We start from the raw sequence: 27,093 nt of genomic DNA on the forward strand, positions 1-27,093 counted from the left end.
ATTATAGGGGGGTGACGTTGATGCCAACACTATATAAAGTATATGTAACTATTTTGTCGGAGAGATTGAAGATAGAAGTTGAAGAAAAAAAGATCGAGTCACCGAATCGGACAGGGTTTAGAAAAGGAATGGGGGTAATGGACAACATATATGTTCTGAACTATCTAGTAAATAAGAGAATTAAAAGGGAAAAAGGGGCAATGATAGCAATGTTCGTGGACTTGAAGGCGGCGGATATATCTTGCAGACGAGTGGAGATCATACAGCTTATGTAAGAGAAAGGATAAAAAAAGCAGCAGGGGTAATGAAACAGATATGGGGAATAGGAAAACGAAGGTTAAAAAAAAATTGGAGAAGGAGAATGTGGTTATTTGATACGCTGGTATGGCCGGTTTTAGGTTATGGAGCAGAGATATGGGGATGAAAAGAAAGGAAAGGTATTGAGAGTTTACAAGAAAGGTATATAAGGTGGACACTAGGGGCAGACTGGAGGACGCCAGGATATACGGTGAGAGAAGAAGTGCAAAGGGATAAGTTAAGTATTAGAGCGGGTAAGAGGGCATGGAAATTTGAGACAAAGCTGAGGGAGGGAAAGGGAGGGGAGTTGGCGAGAAAGTGTTTGATGGAGGCAGAAGAGAGGAGAGGGAGGGCGATCGAATTAACGAGGTAGGAAGAAGAAAGGAGGGAGTTCTTTAATGATAGAGAAATAAAAGACGGGACTGGAGTAAACTGTGAAGAATTAGAAAAAAGGGAGAGGGAAAGACAATTAACAGAAAGATGGAGGTCCATTGAGGAATCAAAATACAATAAATGGTATAAGATGATAAAAAAGGAAGGGGTGCCAAAGTATTTAGAAAAGGGATGGGGAGAGAGAAGGTGAACCAGAATAGCAAGATTTAGACTGGGAAACGAGGTAAGGGAGGGGATATACTGGGAAAAAGAAGAGAACAGAAAGTGTAGAATATGTGAATGGGAGGAGGAAACATGGGAGCATGTATGGGAAGTATGTAGGAGACGAATGGAAGATAAAGGAAGCTGGCAAGAAAATATGGTTATGATTCTAGTGGAAGACGGATTAGGAGAAGAATGGATGAAGGAGTGGGAGGGTGCTAGAGGAGCGAATGAGAAAAAATGAAAGAATGCACATGAAAAAAGGTAAATGGAGGTATAAAAAAGTGAAAGAAAAAAGAAATGGAAGTCGCTGAGATTAGAAGCGTAAAAATTGTAAGTAATGGTAAGGTAAAAGTTAAATAGACTAAGACACGTTTGCGTTCTCATGCTCTCTGTCTCTCGCTTGCACTCTCGCTTTTGTTCGTTCGCTCACTCCTTTGCTAATAAGTCCTAAATTGCGCTATCGCAGGAAATAGAAATAAGAAACTAGATATAAGACTTTATGTAAATAGTTGTAAATAATTGTACATATAGAAAGGATAAGATTGTAAAAAAAATATAGAAATATTTTAGACTGAAAGAATATTTTAAACTTAATAAAAGCCTTTAATTGCGAGTATATTATTATTAAGTTATTTTCTTGTTCAAAACAGCTTATAAAGTTTCAATCGGGCGAATTAAAACAGTTTAAGGTTCAAAGTTAAAATCTGGAAATTCTTAAATTTTGAACGGATTTAGAATCGTTTCATCCAATAAATTATTGTTCACTTTTTTATATTTAAAGCAAGGATACATTTTTAAAATTATTTATTTATTTATATCCACAATTGATAAAATAAAAATATTTTTTATCCAAAATTCTTCGACTTCCAACGCTTTTAATTTTCAATTGTTTAAGTTTTCGAGACTGCATTTTGAAATTCTATTTAATTAAAATTTTTTTAATTCCTGGTGAAAAAATAAATTCACTGTCATTTTCCGGTTTTTCTCGGTCTCAAAAATTGAAAACAATAATTTTAAAAAACGGACTTTCAATAAAATAGTTTAATTTTCATCCTAACTGATTAATTTTCAACTAAAATGATGAATCTTCAACTAAAAAAAAAAAAAAAAACAATAAATATTTAACTGGTAAACTTGAATGTTTAAGCAAAAAGAAGCATTTTTAAACAAGAACATGCAAACAAAAGATAATTCTCTACTTAAAAATCGATTTTTAACAAAATATGTGGATTTTCAACAATATAGTTGAATTTTCAATTTAAAAAAATTGATCCAAATTGTTAAATTTTGAACAAGACAAGATCAACTTTCAACCAAAAATGGACATTCAAATTTCCAGTCAGAGGAATTTTCAACGAAACAGATGAATTTTCAACTGTAATAATTGAATTTTAACAAACAAAAAAAGTATTTAGAGCTAAAGGGTCTAAATGTCAATCAAGTGGTTTTATTTTCAACCAAAAAATAAATTTTCAAACCAGAAGATTAATTTTGTACCAAAAAAGAAAAATTTTCAACAAAATGCACCAATTTTCAACTAAAAAAATCAAATTTCTAAACATTATTTGAATTTTAAGCCAAAAAGATACATTTTTAATTAGAAAAATGAATCTTTAACTGGAATAGTTGTGCTTTCAACCAAATATTCAACGAAAATACAAAAACAACTTTAGCAAATAGTTACATTTTCAAAAAAAGTGATGAATTTTCAAAAGAAATGATGAGACTTCACAGGAATAATTAAATTATTAACCAAAACGATGAATTTTCAACCAAGAAAATTAATTTCTAAACAAAAATTTAGGACAAAAAAAAGAATTTCATCTAAAAATTGAAGTTACATTTTCATTTTTAAATTAATTTTAGACAAACAAAAAACACATTTTTCGGCAGAATAGTTAAAGTTTCAACTGGAACTTAAATTTTCCGTAACAAAATTAATTTTAAACCAAAACAAACAACGAATTTTCAACAAAATAGCTCATTTTCTAATCGAAGTGATGAGTTTTCAATTAAAATAATGAATCTTAAAAAAAAATAATTTAGAAAACTACTGATGTTTACCAAAAGAGTTTAAATTTCAACCAAGTAATTAAATTTTTATTCCTAAAAATATTAAGATTTTCAATCAAAAAAATTTGAATAAAACCAAAAATACGAGTATTCTACAAGAGTTGAATTTTCAACTAAGAAAGATTTTTCAGTCAAAAGAGATGAAAAATTGCAAACTGACTGTTAAATTTTCAAGCAAATAGATAAATTTTTAAATAAAAATATTAACTTTCTATCCTAAAGGAAGAATTTTCATTAAAACGACATGCGTTTTGAACCAGATACTTGAATTTTCAACTAAAAACGATAAATTTTCAACTTGAACTAAAATAGCTAAATTTATAGTTAAAACCCTTAATTTCAAACAAACAAAAAAACAACGAATTGTCAACAAAATAGCTTATTTTCTAACGAAAGTGATGAGTTTTAAATTAAATTGATGAATCTTACACAGCAAACTAACAAAAAATAATAATAATTTTTACCAGAAGAGTTTAACTTTCAACCAAGTAATCAAATTTCCATTCCCAAAAATATAAATTATGAAAGAAAGATATAGTAGTTGATGTTTTAACCAAAAATATTAAGATTTTCAATCAAAAACACTTGAATAAAACCAAAATTACAAGTTTTCAACAAGAGTTGCATTTTCAACTAAGAAAGATTTTTCAGTCATAACAGATGAAAAATTGCAAACAAACTGTTAAATTTTTAGGCAAGTAGATACCTTTTTAAACAAAAATATGAACTTTCTATGCTAAAGAAAGAATTTTCATCAAAATACATGCATTTTTAACCAGATACTTGAATTTTCAACTAAAAACGATAAATTTTCAACTTGAACTAGAATAGATAAATTTTTATTTAAAACTCTCAATTTTAAACAAACAAAAAGACACTAATTTTTTAACAAAGTACTTAAATAAAGTCATATCAAGCTAATTTTGCAAATAAAGAATAATTGCTAATCAATTTTCTATTTAAATTTAAAAAAAAATTAAGCACGCTCTCGAAAAAATTCCTTCACTTTGAAAAAAAGTCCGACATTTCCAGGTTTTTCTAGGTTTCCCGGTCAAGCTACAACCTTGAAGGTAGAAACGTAATTTTAGCTTATCAGCAAAGGAATTAAAAAAAAACTTCAAATTAAAAGTGAAAAAATCGAGACGTTGTTAGCCAATTAAGAGAAAGTTAAGATCAAGAGAAATTTAAGGAAAAATAGTACAACACTACATTCTAGTTAAAATTGAAAAAAAAACTCAGCCTACCATGAATTTCATCCTTTAGATTTTGAAATCGATACTGAAAGACAAGTTCCACCGCAGAGTAATACACAGGATGAGTCTCCAATTTATACACCCTACAAATATTCACAGCCTCAAGTGCAATTTCCATCGCTTCTCGCACCCTCGGAATTTTGTATCCCATAATAAACTTGCTGAAGTCGAGTAAAAAGAGGACATAATCCACCATGCTGTAATATTTTTGCCAAGGATGGAGCTTCACCGAATTTCCACTTTCCTTACGAATCCTCCCTTCCTCCTTCTCAAGTAGTTTTCTCCTCACCTCAAAGGCTCCGTGAAAATGCTGTAGAGCAACTGACGAGTAATCTTTCAAAGCGTAGATCTGCGCTCGGATATGGGTGCTCGAAAAAACGAGATATTGATAGGGAATATTCTCGCATCGGTAGCAACTGCAATTTTCGTGAAGCATAAACTCTGGAGGCATGAAAATCTTTTTTCTTAAAACGGGAGAAGCCTCGTTTTGTATCACGTCTCGAAGAGGGTCGTCCACGTCCATACGTTGAGATGAGAGGATGGTATTTGAACGGAATATTGACAATTCGGGGCCTTTATTTTTCATGGAGAGTCCGAATCCCTCGACGTCGAGGATTTGCTCAAGGCCCTGGAGTTTCACTTCACAGTCGTCCAGTTTTAGTCGAGAAAGCTCTATTAAGCAGAGGGATTTTAGACACTCGGCGACTCGGAGAGTGGCTCCCAACGATTGGGCCAATTCGAGTCGGAAAGATAAATGCGCTGATATTTCTCTGAAGGAGATGAAACTGAACATTACGAGGGACATGTGGTTCACGGCGTCGAGTAGTGTATTGATACCGTAGTAGGTTCTTTTTCCTGTAAAATAATCAAGGATCTTAGCAATTTTTAATTATCCAGGCATAAATTCAAGGTGTCTACTCAAATCCTGGGAAAAAAATTCCCTGACAATTGAGCAGCCGGATCGAATAAGGGCACATAAATTTGTTTTGCGCGAGCGCAAATGAAGGCTGAAGGGACAAAAAAAAATAATTCTGAACATATTTTTTTACTGAATTCAAGTAAATTTTTTGCAGTAATTAAATTTCCAAGAATTAATGTTCTGAACCAATTTTGAAAACTACGAGCACTCATCCCGCTCGAGTCGAAAAAATATATGTGCCCTTATTCGATACGGCAGCTTTATTTCAGGTATAATTTTTTTCATAGTACGGGACAATTCAAATATTTCGCTTTTTTTTAAACTTTCGACTCAGAATATGTATATAGTTTCGCAAGTTTATTGTAATTTTTTCAGTTTCTAGGGATTCAAATAATATGTTGAATTTAGAAAACTTAAAAAAATTATAATATAAGATATTTTTAAAGATATTAGTACCAGTTAGTAATATCGATTAACGAAATAATTAAATTATACTAAAAATAGAATTATTCATTACTTCAATTTATCTCTAAAGTTCATGAATTTGAATAATAATTCAAGAAATTTGATTTTTTTTTATACTTAAAATTCAATTCATATATTTAGGTAAAATTAATGTAGTTACTATATTGAATTCAATTTGAAATGCTTCAAATTCCTAACTTTTCATGTAAAAATATTGCATTTTCAACAAGACAGATGAATTTTTAACTAAATAGTTGAATTTTCAATTAAAAAAGATCGCTTTCCAACCAAATTGATGAATTTTTAACTACAATTTTGAATCTTCAACTGGAACACATAAATTTTAAACAAAAAAAATGAATTTTTAACAAAATAGATTAACTTTTAACTAAGTAGTTTTATTTCCAACCAAAAATATGACTTTTTGATTAAAATGAGAAGTATTCAACTAGAATCATTGAATTTTCAACCAAAAAAACGATTTTTCAACAAAATAGGTGAATTTGGTTTTCAAACAAAATTATTTTAATTTAAATAATGCAATGACATGGTGGCCGTTTTAATCGACGAAATTAATTACCAGTCGTTTCCCATTTCGCAAACATTTTTCACGGTCAATGAAATTAAAAGAATGGAACACTAAAGCTAAACAATTTTCCACTTGAGGTAATGAAAACTGAGCTGCAAATGAAAGTACTCAAAGTGGAACTGTTAAATTTTTGAACTTTTAAAATTGAAATTTAAAAACTTTTAATTTAAAAATGTTGTATTCAAATGCTCAATAATTAACGCGTATAAAATTGAAGGTACTAACATTATTCAATATAAAAAAATATTAATCCACGTTATCATTTTCAATGCTCTAAATTAAAAAATCAATCAATGGACTTTAAAATTTTCAAAATTATATAATTTTAAGGAATTTTAAGCTAGAAACATCAAATATTGAAAAATTGAAAAAATGTTAACTGAACACTTCTTAAATTAGAAATTCAATTATTTTCTCTTTAAATAGTTTAAACATCCTTGGAAAGCTTCAAAACTTAATTTCAAAATCTTGAAAAATCTAGAAGTTGTTTTAAATTGGTTTTAAGTTTACATTTATTTTGGAAATTTTGTCAGAACTTGTGAATATCTGTCAAAATGAATTGAATTTTTTCTACAATTTTCTGAAAATCATCCAAATTTTTGAATTTTTTTTACAATTTGGATGTATAAATAACAATTGAACGTTTGTTATTTGTAGGTGAAATTTGAGTAATTTTAAGAGATATGTAGAAGTTTTGAAAAGGTTCAAACTTAGTGTAAAACTTGAAATGATAGCCTAATATAAAACAAAATGTAGATTTTCGCAGATTTTAAACAAAGGAAGTAGTTTCTTTTCAAGAATTGTGAAAGGCTTCAAAAGAATAAAAACATTTTCTTAAGATTCCTAGGAAAATTAAAAATACCTTTTCATTTTGAAAAATTATTTTAAGAGAATATTTAAAAAGTTTTTCAAAAATTTAAACAAAATTTTCAAAAACGTTTCTAGAAGATTTTAAGAAAACCTTCTAAAATTTGCATGATAATTTTTTATGTTTTTAAAACTCCTAAATATCTCTTGAAATAACTCAATATGTTTCTACAAATGTTCATTTGTAAATTATACATAAAAAATTTCACTTACAAATTAGGCATTTTTCAAATACAACAATTAAACTTGTAACGTTCAAAGTTTAAAGGCTTGGTTTTAACCAAGTTTTATTTGATTTTAATTTACTTGTCTTAAATACAAATTCAGATATTGCTAAATATTCAATAATTAATATTTATTTTAATTAAAAATTTCAAATTTAATGGGTTAAAAATTGAATATTTTAGACTGAAACAATCTTTTAAATGTAATAAAATCGTTCAATTAAGAATGTATGTATAAGACTTTCAAATTGAAACCGTTTAAGTTTTAAACGTTAATATCTGAAAAATCTTAAATTTTGAACTGGTTTAAAATTGTTTTGTCAAATCAATTTTGTTCAATTTTTATTACTTAAAGTACACATAAATAAAAAAACGTACTTATTTATTGAAAAAAAATGTTTTTTATCCGAAATTTTCAACATCAAATGCTTTTATTTTTTCAAGTCTTTAAGAAAGCATTTAAAAATTCTTTAAATTAAAAATGTAAGCTTAGAAATAAAAATTTTTAATCAAGAAATTCCTGGTTTCCCGGTCCAGCGGCCACCCTTGAATGAAAATAATAAGAAATTGTCATTTTTCATCCGTTGCATAAATACAACTTTTGATAGACAATTGACAATAAGGTTGTTGAATTTTAAAACTACTAGAAAACAGGCCTACCAGAAAGACGAATTTTCGATAAATTACTTAAATTTTCAACCAAATATGTAGTATAATTTTTAAACCTAAAAAGATCGACTTTCAACTATAAACGGAATAGTTAGATTTTCATTAAGAAACCAATAATTTTCAAACAAAAAACGAATTTTCTACAAAACAGTTAAATTTGTTATCTAATACTTGAATTTTTAAGCGACAACGACAAATTTCTACAAAACAGTTGAATTTTGAGCCCAAAATAAAAATTTTTCAACGAAAACTTAAATTTTTAGCTAAAAAATTATTTTTTAACAAACAACCGAATTTTCAATGAAGTAGTTCAATTATAAACTTAAAAAATGAATTTTTTAAAAAGTAGGTTAATTTTCAATCAAGAAGTTGAATTTTAAACATAAAAAGATAAATTTGATAGAACAAATGTAATAGTTGATATTTCAACCGCAAAATATTGGTTTTTAAAATGAAAACCCGTTGAATTTAATCATTAAAGACGAACTTTCAACAAAATACTTGAATCATCAACTAAAACAGATTAATTTTCTACCCAACAGTTGCATTTTTAATAAAAGAAATTGATTTCCTACCAAAAAGGAGGAATTTCCAAAGAATTACCTAAATTTGCAATTAAATATTTTAATTTTAAAGCATAAAAAGATCATCTTTGAACCAAAAATCGAATAGATAAATAAGCAGTTAAAAAAAACCAAAGAGATGAATTTTTGGTCAAAATAATGGAATGAAAAAACGATTTTCAACAAAAAGCTCATTTTTTAACCGAAGAAATAAATCTTCAGTTAAAATAATGAATCTTCAACCTAAAAAACTAATTTTTAATGAAAGAGTGAAAGTTTCAACCAAGTAATTAAATTTTTATTCCAAAAAAGATGCATTATGAACGAAAAAGGTAGATATTTCAACCAAAAAGGACGAATTTTCAACCAGATACATGCATTTTCAATTAAATTTCAATTTTTTACAGAAAATATAATAGTTAAATGTTCAGTCGAAAAAAAAATTTTTAATCAGAAAAAAACGAATTTTTAACAAAATAGTGAAACATTGCAACATAAAGTTTCTTTAACAAATGAATATTATTTGAAGTTGCATTTTAAAATAAAAAAGATCACTTTTCAACCACAAACGGAATATTTAAATTTTCAGTTAGAAGAATTAATTTTACACCATAAGCAAAACAAATTTTCAACCGAAAAAAAACAAATCTTCAACCAAGAAATTGAATTTTAAAGCAGTAAAGATAAATTTTGATGAATCTTTAACTCAAAAAATTAATTCTTAACAAAAGAGTTAAGATTTCAACCAATTAATTAAATTTTTATATAAAAAAGTGAATTATAAACGAAAAATGATGATATTTCAACCAAAAAGGACGACTTTTCAACAAAATAAATGAATTTTGAACCAGATAATTGAATTTTTAATTAAAAACGATAAATTTTCAACAAAAAATAGTATAGTTTAATTTTCAGTTAAAAAAATTAATTTCTGAGAAAAAAACGGATTTTCAACAAAATAGTGAAATATGGCAACATAATGTTACCTAATTTTATTTCAAAATCTTGAAACATCTGCATGCTGCTTTATATTTATTTAAATTTTACATTATTTTTGAAATTTTTTCAGAGCTTTTAAACATCTTTCATAATGATCGAATTATTCCGATTTTTTTTTTAATTCTGAAAAATGAAAAATATTTCATTAAAATCTTTCAGATTCTTGTTTGGCAATTTTGGAACTCTTTTTAAATATATTTAAATGCTCTTTTAAAACTCATTGTAAATCTTTTCAGACCTTCTAGATATCTCTTCAACTTACTCGAATTATTTTGTAATTATAGGTGTTCAGTATTTATTACGGATTTCACATGAACAATAAAATATATATAAATATTAGGCAACTGCTATTTTTCTTAATTACAAAATTTCCAGTTTTATACTAAAACAATATTTTTTAGATATTATTAAATAACAAAATTATTTTAAAGTTATTTTAGAAACGAAAATAGTTTTTTAAAGTGTCAATCAGGTGTTTACACTCATTTAACTAATAAGACATTCCAATTGAAACAGTTTAATTTTTAACTTTAAAATCTGGAAATTCTAAATTTGTGAACTGATTCCGAATCGTCTTGTAAAATCAATTATTGTTCAATTTTTAAATCTTAAAGTATAGTTCAATTTTAAAAATCATAAATTAATTTATATTTACAGCTGATCAACTAAAAATGTTTTTTATGCAAAATGATCGATTTCAAACGCTACTAATTTTTCATTTTTCGAGTCTGAAACTGCATTTTAACATTCTTTAAATGAAAAATGTATGTACTTAAAAATTAAAATCTAAAATGGAAAATTTGTAAGTGAAAGATTTTCGAAATAAGCGTTTCAAACTGAATGGTATCATGATTAAAAACGATAAAAATTCACTTGATTATTAAAAAATTGTTGAAATCAAACTTGGAAAATTTTTTGTTTTTAAATTTGTTAAATTCCCGGTCAGAAAATAAATTCACTGTCATTTACCATTTTTCCGGTCCAGCGGCCACCCTGTAAATTTTTACTAAAAAAGACGATGTTTCAATCAAAAATAGGATAATTAAATTTTCAGTTTAAAAAATTAATTTTTTACTAAAAGCAAAACAAATTTTCAATCAAAGTGATGAATTTTTAACTAAAATGATAAACCTTTTACTGGAATAGATGAATTTTAAACCAAAAAGATGAATTTTCAAACAAGAAGATCAATTTTCAAACAAAGGATAAATTTTATAGTAAAAAAAATATAATTTTTCAATAAAATGCGTGAATTTGCAATGTAATAGTTGAATCTTCATCTAAAAAAGACAAATCTTTAACTAATTAATTAAATTTTAAAGTAATAGAGATTAATTTTCAACTAAAACGATGGAACTTTCTCTGGATTTTCAACAAAATATATGAATTTTCAACTAAAAAGATAAATTTTCAACCAAAAATTGAATAGTAAAATCATCAGTTAAACCAAAGAGACGAATTTTTTAACTAAACTGATGAACCTTCAACTAGAATAATTGAATTTTGAACAACAAAGATAAATTTTCAACTGAAAATTGAATAGTTAAATTCTTAGTTAAAAAAATTAATCTTCAACCAAAGAGATGAATTTTTAATCAAAATAATGGAATTAAAAAGCGATTTTCAACCAAATATCCAATTTTTTCAACCAATGAAATCAACGTTCAATTAAAATTACGAATCTTCAACCTAAAAAATAATTTTTAACAAAAGAGTTAAGCTTTCAACCAAGTAACTAAATTTTCATTCCAAAAAAGATGCCTTATGAATGAAACATGTCGATATTTCAACCAAAAAGGACGAATTTTCATCCAGATACTTGAAGTTATAAAAAAGAACGATCAATATTCAACCAAAAATGGCACAATTAAATTTTCAGTTAAAAAAATTAATTTTTCACCAAAAGCAAAACCAATTTTCAACCAAAGTGATGAATTTTTAACCAAAATGATAAATCTTTAATTGGAATAAATGAGTTTTAAACTAAAAAGATGAATTTTCGACTAAAATAATAAGTATTTAACTAGAATGTTTGAATTTTGAACCAAAAAGATGAATTTTTAAATAAGAAAATCAATTTTCAAACAAAGGATAAATTTTATACTAAAAAAATGATTTTTCAATAACATGCATGAATTTTAAAGGAAATAGTTGAATCTTTATTATAAAAACAAATCTTCAACTAAGCACTTGAATTTTGAAGCAATAAAGATCAATTTTCAACTAAAATGATGGATCTTTCACTGGATTTTCAACAAAATATATGAAGTTTCTACTAAAAAAGATAAGTTTTTAACCAAAAATTAAATAGCAAAATCATCAGTTTAAAAAATTAATGTTCAACCGAAGAGATGAATTTTCAAATAAAATGATGGAATATTCAATTGGAATAGTAGGTACATTTTCAGTTAAAAAAAAAATATATATATATATATATATAAATTATAATTGTATCTTAAACTGGAATAGTTGAATTTTAATTCAAAAGGATGAGTTTTCAACTAAAATGATGAACCTTCAACTAGAATAATTGAATTTTGAACCACAAAGATAAACTTTCAACTGAAAATTGAATGTTTCAATTCTTAGTTAAAAAAATTAATCTTCAACCAAAGAGATGCATTTTCAATAAAAAAAATCCAATGACTGAGCAATTTTCAATAAAACATCTAATTTTTTCAATCAAAGAAATCATTTTTCAATTAAAATTATGAATCTTCAACCTAAAAAATTAATTTTTAATAAAAAAGTTAAGCTTTCAACCAAGTGTTTAAATTTGCATTCCAAAAAAAGATGCATCATAAATGAAAAATGTTGATGTTACAACCAAAAAAGACTAATTTTCCACCAGATACTTGAATTTTTAATTTAGAACGATCAATATTCAAAAAAAAAATATAATAGTTAAATTTTCAGTTAAAAAAATTAATTTTTTACCAAAAGAAAAACAAATTTTCAACCAGTGATAAATTTTTAACAAATATGAGAAATCTTGAACTGGAATAGATGAATTTTAAACCAAGAGGAATTTTCGACTAAAATAATAAGTATTGAACTAGAATACTTAAGTGGGACGATGGTCGTGGGGGCTAAAGCGTAGGCTTTGGACCCACTCCTTCGGCTTGCGGGTTCGATTCCCGCCTCGCACTCTGGAAGAGTCTCGGTGGCCCATGCGGTGAACACTAGCCTAGCAAGGGAGTTATTCATCTTCGGAGAGTCGTGGGACCGGTACCTCTAGAGAAAAAGGTTTTCTCTAAGTACTTAAGGCTGTTGCTCTTGGTGGTTCGGAACCCACCTTAAACTGTAGGTCCCCCTTCCACCACCAAGTAAGTGTGTGGAGGGTGTGTAAAGGAATAGAGAAGGTGTAAGAAAAATGTAAACCCTTAGGGGACACATTAGAAGCTTCCACTCAAACTAGAATACTTGAACTTTCAACCAAAAAGATGAATTTTTAAACAAGAAGATCAATTTTCAAACAAAGGATAAAATTTCTACTAAAAAAAAAAGATTTTTCAATAACACGCATGAATTTTTAACGAAATAGTTGAATCTTCATCCAAAAAAGACAAATTTTCAACTAAGTAATTAAATTTTAAAGTAATAAAGATCAATCTGCAACTAAAACGATGGGTCTTTCACTGGATTTTCAACAAAATACATGAATTTTCAACTAAAAAGATAAATTTTCAACCAAAAATTGAATAGGAAAATCATCAGTTAAACCAAAGAGATGAATTTTCAAATAAAATGATGGAATATTAGGTACATTTTCAGTTGAAAGAAAAATTGTTTTCAACCAAAAAAAAAACAACAACTAATTTTCAATAAAATAATTATAATTGCATGTTGAACTGGAATAGTTCAATTTTAATTCAATAGGACGAATTCTCAACTAAAATGATAAACCTTTAACTGGAATAATTGAATTTTGAAGCATAAAGGCCGAATTTTTAACCAGATACTTCCATTTTTTATTAAGAACTATCAATATTCAACAAAAAAAGAATTTCCAATAAAATAGTGAAATATAGAAACATAACGTTACTTTTACAAATGAAGAATCATTGTTATTCAACGTTACATTAAAATTTTGAAAAAGAGAAGCCCTCGAAAAAATTATCCAACTTTAAATTGTTGAAATCAAACTTGGACAAATTTTTTGTCTAAAAATTTGTAACATTCCCGGTCAAAAAATGAATTCACTGTAATTTTCCGGTTTTACCAGATATAATGAAATTCCCTGAGAATTCCAGGTTTTCCAGGCAGGGTAGACACCCTGTATTTGAATTATACAAGTAAATGTATTACCTCCAGAGTCTATAATTTCGCTTACTGTAATCATCGAGTAGACATTGTGCACAATGTATTCAGAGTATTCTTCATGTTGCATTTCTTTGGTGAAAAATTGGTAATTTCTGATGACCGTGTCCAAATAATCTAGATAAACTGGGACATCGGCTGAGAAATCAATTGTACCTAAATTCTTCACATCTTTCAGTAAATCGACTGCTTCTTTTTGCTAAAAATGATGAATAGGAAATTATTAATTCTACAATCAAAAGTATTTTTCAGTTTATCTCTCGAAATTACTGAATCCACATCATGGAAATATATACCTTTCCACTTTCAAAATAGAAATCTGCCAAACCAATTTTAAACATGCCAACTGCACTCTTATCTTCGGTCTCTTCAGACATTTTTAGACTTTCCGCATATTCTAGACTTTTTTCAATCCAGCGATTATTCACGAATCGAAGAGAAATGCTACGAGCAGTGACTAGAAACAAAATTAAAAATGATTTTAAAAATAGTTTGATATCCTTTTCCCCTTTTCTTAAAAAGTTTTAGTAATAAGATTTCACATATATTGTTGTCGAAGATCAAATAACTCATTTTATGTGATAATGAAATTTATTTCTAAACGTTTTGAAACATTATTGAAAAAAGCGAAAGTTTTAGTTGTAAATGATTTGGACTTCAAAGAGGATTAAAAGATATTAACAAATTTTCAAGAGATTGGAAAATAATTCAAATATTGAGAAAATTTCTAAACATTTCAAACTATATTAAAAGTTTTACCAAATATTCCAAAATAATTTAAGACGTGTACAAATTTTAATTTTTTTATATATAGATTTTTTAAGATTTTGGCGAAAAATTCAGCAGCTTTTTAACAATTTTGAAAGGTTTCAAGACAATAATTTTTTTTAAGATTCCCATCAAAATTGCCAACAAAGAATCTGGAAAAATCTAAATAAATTGTGTTGTTTTGCAGAAGTTTCAAAAAACTTTTAGGTCAAATTTGAACCATTTGAAGAGATATTTAAAAGTTTTGATAACGTTTCAAAAAAAAGTTAATTGGAAAATATTTCGACAAGTTTTAACGAATATATAGATTTTGGAAGATTTTTAAATAAAATATTGCAGCTTTTGAATAATTTTTAAAAAAGAATCTGAAAGAGATTCATAACTTTTTTTTAATTGTGTCAATTTTACAAGATTACAAACTTTTAGAAGAAATTCCAAAAATTTTAAAAGATATTCAAAAGTTTTATAGAAAATTCAAAAATAATTTGAAACTTGTAAGGACTTCATTTTTTTAATATAGTTTTTTTAAGATTTCCGTAAAAAATGCAGAAGCTTTTAAAGAATTAAAAAAAAATTGTAAAGATAATGACAATTTTTCTTTAAGCTTCCTAGGAAATTTTAAAGAGATTTGGTTTGAAAAACTAATTTAAAGTAAATATTTAAGAAGATTTTAAAACATTTTAAAAATTATTAAAAAATAATCTGGAAGATTTTAAAGCAATATTTTTAATTTTTAGGATTTAAAATTTCTAAAAGTTAAGGTTTAATTTAAAAGGTTAAGAAGTTTTAAAGATTCAAATGAAATTTAATATTTAAAAAGGTTTCAAAAAATTATAATGAAATTAATTTTTTTAAAGATTTCAAATACACTTTTAGAAGCGTTTTGAGTATTTTAAAAGGTTTCAGGAGCATACATATTTCTCTTAAGGCTCATGGGATAATTTCAAATGATTTTTTATTTTCCAAAATTAATTCTAAAAGACTTTAAAGTAAAATTTTCCAATTTTTCAAGGTTACAAAGATTTTTAAAGGGTTTCAAGAAAATCAAAAAAAGTTTCTTGAGATTCCTGGGAAAATTTTAAACGATTTTTACTTAAAAAATGGATATTTCGAGCTAATTGAAAACAGATTTTAATTTATTTTAAAACAACATTTTTCAAGATTACCAATTAAACAAAAATCGAGTAAGTTTAAGAAATATTACAAGTTTTACACAAGATTCAAAAATAATTTAAAAATGGTAAGAATTACAAATTTTTTGATATATATTTTTTAAGATTTCGGCAAAAAATGCAGAAGCTTTTTAAATAATTTTGAAAGGTTTTAAGAAAATTGCATTTTTTGTTTAAGATTACTAGGAAAACTTAAAATGATTTTTTAAAACTAATTCAAAGAGAATATTTAAAAAAATGTAATTTTGCAAAATTATTTAAAAAAAACATCTGGAAGATTTTAAAGATATTTTTTATTTTTCAGAATTTAAAAAAAGTTTTAAAAAAATCGAATAATTTAAAATAATATTTAGAAGGTTTAAAAATGTATTCAACATTTAAAACAAAAATTTAGGATAAATTCTAAACATTTTAAAAGATACTCAAAAGGTTAAAAAAATTTAATATTTGGGAAGATTTCAAAAAATTTTGAACAGAATGAAAAATTTGCAGATTTCAAAAAAAAAGTTTAGAAGTCTTTTAACTTTTTTGCTAAAAAATGTAACTATTTTAACAACAACAAATTTTTTAACGTTAAGATAATTGAAATTAGATTTTAATCCATTTTAATTTTTTTCCTAAAATGTTTGAAAAGCGTGCACAAGATTTAAAAACAAAATTGTTCAATTTTGCAAAATTACCAAATTTCAAAAAATCGACTAAGTTTAAGAAATACAGAAAATGTTAAAAGGATTCGAAAACAATTAAAAAACTGTGAATATTTCAACAACAATTTTTTTAAGTACGGATTTTGAAAACAAAGAAACTTTTTAAAAATGCTGAAATATTTCAAAAGAATAAAAAATTTTTTTTCAAGATTCCTGAGAAAATATCTAATCATTTTTTGTTTTGTTTTGAAAATAAATTTTAGGAGAAAATTGAAACAGATTTCAATACATTTTAAATGATTTCCTAAAACTTGAAAAAGAATGTAGAAGATTTTGAAGGAAAATTTCTCAATTTTGCAAGATTACAAAAAAGATTCAACAAATTTTAAACTTGAAATTTCTTCAAAACTTATAAGACCTAAATATATTTTGAACTGGCTGGATTTTTTTCTAATATTTTTTTAAATCCTGTAAAATAGAAGTTTGAATTTAGAATTCTGTGAATTTTTATCTGAAATCCTGAATCTTGGAAAAACTATATATAACTCTTAGTTTAATCAAAAAGATAATTGGTCAAACAAGAAATTTAATTTTATACCACTAGAGAACGGTTTTTCAACAAAATAAATGAATTTTGAACCAAAAACTTGAATTTTCAACTAAAAACGATCAATTTACAACATCAACAAAATAATAGTTAAACTTTTATTCAAAAATTGATATTTAACCATGGAGATGAATTTTAAAATAAAATTATGGAATAGTTAATTGGAATAGTTACATATTCAGTTTAAAAAAATTCGACTAAAAAGTTGAAGTTTAAACAGGCATATTTAAATTTAAGTAATAAAAATTGTCAGCTAAAGAAAAAACGAATTTTCAACTGAAATTACGGAATATTTTATTGAAATAGTTATATTTTCAGTTAAAAAAAAAATTTCAATAAAAAAATGCAACTAGAAAGTTAAAGTTTAAGCAGTAATATTTAAATTTAAGTAATAAAAATGCTCAGCGAAAGAAAAAACGAATTTTAAACGAGAAAGATGAATTTTCAATTCGAATGATGAATCTTCAAACACAAAATTAATTTTTAATAAAAGAGTTAACTCTCAACCAATTAATCCAATTTGTATTCCAAAAAAATATGAATTATCAACGAAAAATGTAAGTAGTTGATCTTACAGCCAAATAATATTTTAATATTGATTCAAAAACAGTTAAATTCAACAAGAAAGACGACTTTTCAACATGAGTTGAATTTTCAGGCAAAAAAATGATTGGTCAAACAAGAAGAACTAAAGTAATTTGTTACAGTTATAATAATTAATTTCGACAAATTTCAATAAACAAATCTTTTTTTAATTTATAAACAAAATTGTTAAATTCAGTAATATAAAGCTACTTTTACAAATGAAAAATCATTTGTTATTCAAATTTAAATTGCGATTAAAAAAATGTAATACAAAATTAATAAAAATTCCCTGGTAATTCCACATTTTCAACAAATAAATAGTTATTTGAAATATTTATTTTGTTCAAGAAAATATTTTCCCCCTCAAATCCATAAACTAAAGTAAAAAAAAATAAAACAAAGTGTGCATAAATATTTAAAATTCGCATACCATATAAAGAAGCTGCTTTATTCTCGAGAGCAGAAGCCAATTTGTAGGCAAGAAGCCAAATTCGTTTTTCGCAAGATTGTAACAAAAACAATCTAGCAATTTCTCCTGCGATTATTATCATATCAAGAGTGATTTGGGGTTCCCAACAATGAACAATTTCCTTCTGCAAATAAAAACAAGTGAGAAATAATTTAAATAAATAAATTTACACCTGTAAAGAAATGAACAAACTTACAGGATCTTTCTTGAAACAATTTTCCCACTTGACCAGCACCTGTTTCAATTGAGAAGCAACATCAGCATCCTGTTTCATATTGATCATCCTATAAACAGGAACAACCTCCTCAGTCTCAATCGTCTGATCATGATTCAGCGTTTCATTTTTGTTGCTTTGAAGAATATTCTTCGTGCTCTTCATTTCCTTTTTGATTTTCCTGCTAGTTGCATTCAACCGATCGACAAACTTGAAAAAGTCGAAATTGGCTTCCAAGCAGGCAGAACGAACGCTCTTCTCGTAATTGCACAAATAAGACTCGGCTCTCTTGACATAGTCGGAAATACTACAATCGTCTCTAAAATAGACAATATGGTATCCCAAATGCTGAACGCCTTCGATAAACTCTGTAGTGTTCTGCAAATTATCAAGTTCCTTCAAAACCGCTTTAATCGCTGGAGTTAAATTCACTTTCGCCTTCTGCAATCCTCGAATCTCCCTCGCGCAAAGTTTAGCCAAATCATAATCTCCCAAATAAAGTTCCACTCCAATTTCCTTGATGGCAGCTTTATCAGTTTTTAAACACGATATCATCGTCTGTTTAATCATCTCCTCAGAGTCGCATTTGTGTTTTATGCCCGCCCACATTTTAAAGGCTTTCGACTCCTCCTCTTCATAACTAACCAAGCCATCAAAAGCGGTCACAATCATCGCTTCTCTGTACTTTTTAACTCGGAAATAAATTATACTGAGTTTGTGCAGCACCAAAGACAAGGGATTTGACGAGCGGAGGAATTTATTCCTACTTTTGGTTCCTTCGTCGCGAATAATGTACGAGCAGAGATTGGAAAACATTTCTGCACTCAAGTCTGGATATTCCTGGAAACAGATACTGCCCAAGTTGTAGAGAATCTGACCCCAATTGTTCCAGAGAGACAAGAAATATCCACACTTGTTACTTTTGTACTCTTCGACTTTTATGATTCCCTCGACGATGAAATCTCGAGCAAAGTGCAGAAAATTCGTGGACAGACTCTTCTGGTCAAGCATGACGATAAAGTTGCCCAATTTCTGAAGAATATTTATCTCGTCGAAAAGATTATTTTTTACTTTACAAGTGTCTAGTCCGCATTTGCAATTGAGTGGCTGAGTAGCAAGAATTGCAGATGCGTATTGAAGGAGCTTTGCTATTTCGAAAATGATTTCGTGGAGGGATTCGGTTGAAGAGGATTTCATACATTCGAGCCAGTAGTTTAAAAGCGGAGTCAAAACTTTGTATATTTCACTCGCATTTCCCTGCATCACTTTCGTGGGGCCAAAACTTTCAAATCTACTGCGGAATTTTCGCCGATAATTGCGGACATTCTCCAGCATGCTCTTGTCGAATTTCGTGACTGGCTTTACCAACATTTTGTAAAAATAGACCAGAAGCTCGAAAGATTTCTGAATCTGGGGATCTTGCTTTAGAAAGACATCGAATTCATTCGCAAACTTCGAAACTACTTGAGACACTTCGCAAATATCGTTTCTTTTTATGTAGTTCAGACTTAAAAAGTGCATAATGTCAACAATTTCATCATAAACGAGAAGCGGATCGACTTCGAGGCTTGAATTATCTCGCAATGATTTTATGTGTTTTACAATCGAGTAAACAATATTCTCGATCTTGCTTTGACTCCAATTCAATTCATGGATTCTTCTCGTGTATTTTTGGAACCTTACGAAAATCAGCTGAGAGTGACTACAATTCTCGTCTGAAAATTTAAGTAGTCCAAAATCATATTTGATTATTTCTAAGAGAATGTTGTAGGACTTTTGGTCGAAGTTTTTGGCGAGGGATTGTATCAAATGATCGGCGCTTGAACGCCAGGCGTAGGCAAGTTTGCCGAAAAATTCAAAATCGCTAGGGTCCGGGGTTATGAGTTTTCCCGGTTTTGCGTAATCGCAAATGGTCATCGATTCTGAATAAAGGGATAATTCTCTGAGGCATCGAGAAATGTGGTATATGCCACTACGAAGTCTTGGGGGATTCGAAAATTCTGTGAACCTATCACAGAGACAACATGCTAATTTATAGACCTGCAGTCCTGCTTTTAAATCATTTTTGTGTGATTCGTGGTATTTCATAAAAGCGTGAGTCAGACGCGAAAGCAAACTATCCATTTGTTTATTGTATTTTGGATTTGCCTTGGGTAGAACTTGCTGTGGAAGTTAATATACGCGTATTAATAATTCGGGTTTTGCTAATTTAGAATTTTAATCCAAAATTTGTCAAGGCTGAAGAAAAGTTTGTAGTAACGGTTTTATACATCATTTTCTCGAAATTTAGAATATGGTGTCTACTCAAATCCTGAAAGAAAATTCCCTGACAATTCCAGATTTTTTTCAGGCATCTCAAGTTTTTTCCACATATAATTTTTCGCGGGTATTTTATAAATCTACTTATAGATAAATTCAGTGCATGTTTAGGCAAAATAATTTGAATACTGTCTTAAATTCAATTCAAACCGCTTAAAATTTCTAACTTTTTAAGTCGAAATTTGGATTTACAAACAGATGGATGAATTTTTCCCCAAATAGTTGAATTGTCAACTAAAAACATTAATTTGATACTAAACAGACGATTAAAAAAAAACATTGATTCTCAATCAAACAGTTGAATTTTCGACTGGAAAAAACTTTTAAACAAATAATTGAATTTTGAACTAAAAAATATCAGTTTTCAACCCAAAAAAATATCTGAATTATCAGTTTCAAAAAATTAATTTTCCATGAAGAAAAATCAGATTTATTTTTAATTTAAATTAAATTTAAGTCTTATTAATCATTTAGTTTTTTTTCTAACCAAAAATATGAATTAATTACTAAAATGATTAATATTTAATTGCAATACTTGAATTTTTAAGCAAAAATAAGAGAATTTTCAACAAGACGATTAATTTTCCACCAAAAAAGATGATTTTTCAAAAAAATATATGAATTTTTTTTTAAGTTAAATTTTAAACTAAAAAAGGCCAATTTTCAACCAAAAAGTTGATTATTCAACAAAATTAATGAATTTCCAACTAAAGTGATGAATTTTCATCTGGAATAGACGCATTTTTGAGAAAAGAGTCAAATTTTAAAGCAAGTAGTCTTATTTTCAAATAAAAACATTAACTTTCTATTAAAAAGATGATTTAAAAAAAAGACATAGATTCTCAATCAAACAGTTGAAACTTCAACTTAAAAAAAAAAAACAATTTTCAAACAAATAATTGAATTTTTAACTACAAAATATCAGTTTTCAACCCAAAAAAATATCTGAATTATCAGTTTCAAAAATTAATTTACCATAAAAAAAAAACAGATTTACTTTTTAAAGAAAATTTAATTTAACTTTTAACCATTTTGTTTTATTTTCAACCCACAAGATGAATTAATGACTAAAATGATTAATATTTAATTACAATACTTGAATTTTTAAGCAAAAATAAGAGAATTTTCAACAAGACGATTAATTTTCCGCCAAAAAAGATGATTTTTCAAAAAAATATATGAATTTTTTTTTAAGTTGAATTTTAAACTAAAAAAGGCCAATTTTCAACCAAAAAGTTGATTATTCAACCAAATTAATGAATTTTCAACTAAAGTGATGAATTTTTATCTGGAATAGACGCGTTTTTGAGAAAAGAGTCAAATTTTAAAGCAAGTAGTCTTATTTTCAAATAAAAACATTAACTTTCTATTAAAAAGACGATTAAAAAAAAGACACTGATTCTTAATCAAACAGTTGAAACTTCAACTTAAAAGAACAATTTTCAAACAAATAATTGAATTTTTAACTACAAAATATCAGTTTTCAACCCCAAAAAAATAGACGAATATTCAGTTAGAAATGATAATAGTTAAATTTTTGGTCACTAGTCAATGTTTCAACTGGAAAAGTTAAATTTTCAATAGAAACTTTTTTCAGTCACAGAAAAAACGAATTCTCAATAAAATAGCTTATTTTTCAACCAAACTAATGAATTTTCAACTAAAGTGATGAATTTTTATCTGGAATAGATGCAGTTTAAAGAAAAAGTCCAATTTTAAACCAATTAGTCTTATTTTCAACTGAAAAGATTAATTTTCTACCACAAAAACGATTTAAAAAAAAAACATGAATTTTCAACGAAATATTTGTATTATCAAATACAAAAAGACAAATTTTCAACCAAATAATTGAATTTTTTATTTAAAAAAGTGAAGTTTTTACCAAAATTGAAATAGATTTATTTTTACCAAAGTGGAATTTGAAACAAAAAACATGAATTTTTAACTAAAATGATGAGTCTTTAACGAGAACCATTAAATTTATACAAAAAAAAAACCAAAGTGTGCAACTAAAAAAGATTCCATCAAATATTTAATAGTTATATTTCTAGTAAACAAATTTTTTTTTACATAAAAAACCGACAGATTTTTAACAAAATAGTTAAAGTGCTAACCGGAATAGTGCAATTTTCAGTGGAAAAATACGAATTTTCAACAAAATAGCTCATTTTTCAAACAAGAAGATGAATTTTTAATTAAAATCATGGATCTATAAAAAGAACAAAACAATTTTTAACAAAAAAGTAATTCTCAACCAAGGAGTTAAATCTTCATTTAAAAAGATGAATTGCGAACAAAAAATGTATTAGTTGATATTTCAACCAAAGAAGATTAAAATTCGTAATAAAAAATGATGGAATTCAACCAAAAAGAAGGAATTTTCAATGAATTTTAGGATAGAAAATTGATTTAAAAAAATATATTTTCAAAAAATAGTTCATTACAGTAATTTAAAGCTACTTTTGCAAATAAAGAATCATTGTTAACAATTTAATATTGCAATTAAAAAAAAATGAATCACGCTCTCGAAAAAATTCCCCGAGTTAAAAAAAATGTCTGTAATTTTGAATTACTCGATTAAAAACTTCTTCCTTTCAGGCATCCGAATAGTATGAAAATATTGTCATAAAATTTTTTAAGTAATAAACTTATGTTTAGTCTGAACTGAAAAGTGTATAGTCCGAAATAAAAAAGTGTGTAATGACAAATTAACTTTTCTTTTAAACAAAATTTCAATCTTTCTAAACTAATATTTGAAAGTATTTACAAAGGAACTTTAATGTTCATTTAAAATGTTATTATTTAAATGTGAACTTGATTAAAAGAACTTTATAAGAAAATATAACTATTTTTGTTGTTCAAGATTAAATTATTTTGTTTAAAATTCAACAATTTTGGTAAATTTTGGCAAATTTAATAACTGGATTGACCATTTTTTTCTTGAATAAACAATTTTTTAAACTCGACAATTTTGTTCCGAACAATAATCTTTTTTGGTTAAATATTATAGATGCCTGGTTAAAAATTAATCTGTTCCGATTGAAAATTAACTTTTTGTTGAAAGTTCGTATTTCCGGCTGAAACTTCAACACTTTGGTAGAAATTGAACTATTTGGTTGAAAATGTATATATTTTGTATAAACATTTTTTTTTTGTTAAGTAGTATGTTGGTTAAATTTCACCCTTCTTAAAAGATCATTTTCTTTTGCTTTAAGCTTAAAAAAGTTGCTTGAAAATTCGTTTTTTCTGTTGTTACTTTTTCTTATTCATTTAAAATTATTCCTTTTTTGTTTTTTCATTGAAAATTCAATAGTTTTGTTTAAAATTGTTCGTTTTGGTTTGAAAATACATATATTTCTGAAGAAATTTCACCCTTTTTGATTAAAAATGCAAACAGTCTGCTTCAAAATTAATCTGTTTCGGTTGAAAATGAACTTTTTTTTTAATAATCGTATTTTTGGCTTGAAAATTCAAAAATTGGTAGAAAATTTAACAATTCAGTTGAAAATTTAAATATTTTGTTCAAAAATCGTCTCTTTTTGGTGGAAAATAAATTTCTTGGTAAAAATAGAACTATTCGGTAGAGAATGAATCTGTATTAGTCGAGGATTCAAGTATTTACCAAATCCTTATTTGAATCCAACAGTTTTTTAATTTTTAATTAAAATATTTTTTGCTAAAATATCAACTATTAGATTTTTCGTTAAGAATTTATGTTTTTAGGCAGAAAATTCAACTATCTGGTTGACAGTTAATCTACCTTCTTCAAAATTAATTTTGTTTAATTGGAGATTTATAATTTTAATTCAAAATTCGTTTTGTTTTGAATTAATTTCTTGAATGAAAATTTTAATATGCGGTTAAAAATTCAACCGATTGGTTGAAAATAAACTTTTTGTTAGAAAATTCAACTAATTGGTACAAAATTATAATATTTTGTAGAAAATTGCGTTTTTTTTTTAATTGAGAACTAAATATAAACTACAAATGATTCAAATTAAATTTAGAATAACAACATTACACCAACTGTTTTAAACTAGTTAGTTGAAATTTTCTGTATTTTTTTAAAAATTTGCCTTCAGTAAAAAATTAATCTTCTTGTGGGCAAATTCAAATATTTAGTTAAAAATGTATGCAGAGTTTGTCAAAAATTCGTATTTTCTGGTAGAAAATAATTCTTCTTGGTTGAAAATTTAACTATTTCGTGAAAAATTAATACTTGGTTAAAAATGTACGTATTTGGTTGAAAATGCGTATTTTTTTGGTATAAAATAAATTTTTTAAATCGTCTGGATGAAATTTAATCTGTTTTAATTTGAGAATTAAAGTATTTTATTGAAACTCCGTATTTATTTTGTATTAAAATCTTTTTTGTTGAAATTAAACTGATTGGTTGAAAATCCACTTTTTTGTTAAAAGTTCAACCATTGGGTAAAAAATTTTAATATTTTATAGAAAATTATTTATTATTTTTAATTGAAAATTAATTCTCTTAAATGAAAATTTGACTACTCTGTAGTTAAAAATGGATCTTTTTTAGTTTACAAATTTAACTACAATTTAAAAAATTTAGTAGACAATTTTTTGTAACTTATGAAAACTTCTTTTTGTTTGGAAGGAAATTGAATTATTTAATCAAAAATGTATGTATTTTGTTGAAAATTCGCCATTTCCGGTAGAAAATAATACTTCTTGGTTGAGAATTCATCTTCTTCGGTCGAAAATTAATCTGGTGTTGAAAATATTTTCCACGGAAACAATTAAGTAAAGTAGGCAATTAGCGATGAAATTGAAAAATATTTTTAAAAGAAATTTGAAGAAATGATAGCAGTAGCGGAAATTGAAAAATATTCTCAAAATAGTGGAAAGATTAATTTACTGGCAGAACAAAATGCCTAGATTGCAACATAAAAAAATACAATTAAAATAAATGAACAATAAATTGGATTAAAATTTCATTGACTAAAATTTAGTATTGCTCTGAAAATGTATATCTACCGTAATTGATTCCGCAACTCCATCGAATTTCTGGGCTTCGATTGAAGTATACCATTCTTGCATTTTCGATGACACCGACATTTTAAAGCAATTGGCTTTTTCGACTTTTTCCTGTGTTAAACACTGCGTGAAAGAATACAAAATTGAAAGTTAGAAGAATTAAAACTACTTTTTACACTATATTAATCTATAAATTTATGAATCCTCATAACTTCATTTCTAAACTTAAACGATTTTGTTCGCTTTTAATACGGAAAAATTATAATAATAACTAATGTTTCCTCTGGTTGAATAACAAAAACATAAATAATATTAATAATGCCAGAAAGATCCCAAACTAAAGTAATTCACTTTATAAAATCGTTTTTGAAGTTGCGCAAAGTCCTCGATACAAATTTCAAAGAAAAGGGATAAATAGAATATCTTGCAATATAAATCGATCAAAAAACATTAAATTTATTGCAAAAGTGCTGCAAAATATAAATTTATAATTCGGTTTGTTTTGATAAACTTTGATTCAAATTCCTAACCTCTGAATACATAGATTGTAAAAAGAACGATTTTGAGCAAATCTTTATGCCAAATGTGTTTCTGATTTTTCTACCCTTACTGTAGAATAATCTTACATACCTGCAATCAAAATGCATTCAATATTTTTGTCACAAATCTCATTTTATTAACAGAAAATATAGGGAGCGGGACAATGAACACACGATAAACAAAATGACAAAACGGCCACTTTTTAATGCATGTGCGCATGCGTACAAGTGTTGCACGCCTGTCGGAATTCGGAATAAAGTAAAAACAGTCCGCGGTAAATTTGAAATAAATATTTCCTCTAAACAATCTTTTGATCATTTTCAAACTAAAATTTGAGAAAAATGACTTCGTTGAAGAATAAATCATGTTTTAAATTGTCCTGAAAATTAATTATTATAATTAAAGAGAATTGCAGTTCAGGCAGTTCAATAACATTTTTTTTTGTACGCTTAAAATTTTCTAATGGAAATAGGGTGATTTTGCACGAAAATAGAATAAATTATTTGAAATAAATTAAAGTATTGTAGATGTCATACTGAATTTACTATATAACTACAATTTTTAGCAAACTAAATCATTTTTCAACCTGCAAGATGAATTTTCGACTGAAATTATGGATTTTCAAACAAAAGGAAGACAAAAAAATTGAAACCATTAGTTCAAATTTCCATCAAAAATAGCTGGATTTTCAACCTAACAAAGTGGAATTTTTAACCTTAAAAATAATTTTATACATAAAAGACAGATTCTTAACAAAATATATGAATTTTCAATCATAATGATTAATTTTCTACTAAAGGCAAATTTTCAAAAAAATACAGAAAATGTTAATTAAAAAAGATAAATTCTTAACAAAAAATGTAATAATTGATATTTAAAAAAATCTTTCAAGTTGAAAGCAGTCAAATTCAACTCAATAACATGAATATTCAAGAAAAT

The 27,093-nt window shown here is 26.3% G+C and overlaps 1 protein-coding gene across 1 annotated transcript in view; it reads right to left on the bottom strand.

Moving 5' to 3' along the window:
- Positions 1 to 26,337, bottom strand: part of LOC117174891 — a 32,956-nt gene extending 6,619 nt beyond the window's left edge. Inside the window, exons 1-7 of the mRNA XM_033364315.1 lie at positions 26,245 to 26,337; positions 25,615 to 25,737; positions 18,280 to 20,460; positions 18,045 to 18,207; positions 14,132 to 14,292; positions 13,824 to 14,034; positions 4,212 to 5,075 (exon numbers count right to left, since the gene is read on the bottom strand). Coding sequence (XP_033220206.1) covers positions 4,212 to 5,075; positions 13,824 to 14,034; positions 14,132 to 14,292; positions 18,045 to 18,207; positions 18,280 to 20,460; positions 25,615 to 25,695 — 3,661 coding nt within the window. The 5' untranslated portion in view covers positions 25,696 to 25,737; positions 26,245 to 26,337. The remainder of the gene's footprint in view (positions 1 to 4,211; positions 5,076 to 13,823; positions 14,035 to 14,131; positions 14,293 to 18,044; positions 18,208 to 18,279; positions 20,461 to 25,614; positions 25,738 to 26,244) is intronic.
- Positions 26,338 to 27,093: the final 756 nt, after the last annotated feature.

Source organism: Belonocnema kinseyi, chromosome 6 (genome assembly GCF_010883055.1).
Source record: "Belonocnema kinseyi isolate 2016_QV_RU_SX_M_011 chromosome 6, B_treatae_v1, whole genome shotgun sequence".
Classification (NCBI taxonomy): Eukaryota; Metazoa; Arthropoda; class Insecta; order Hymenoptera; family Cynipidae; genus Belonocnema; species Belonocnema kinseyi.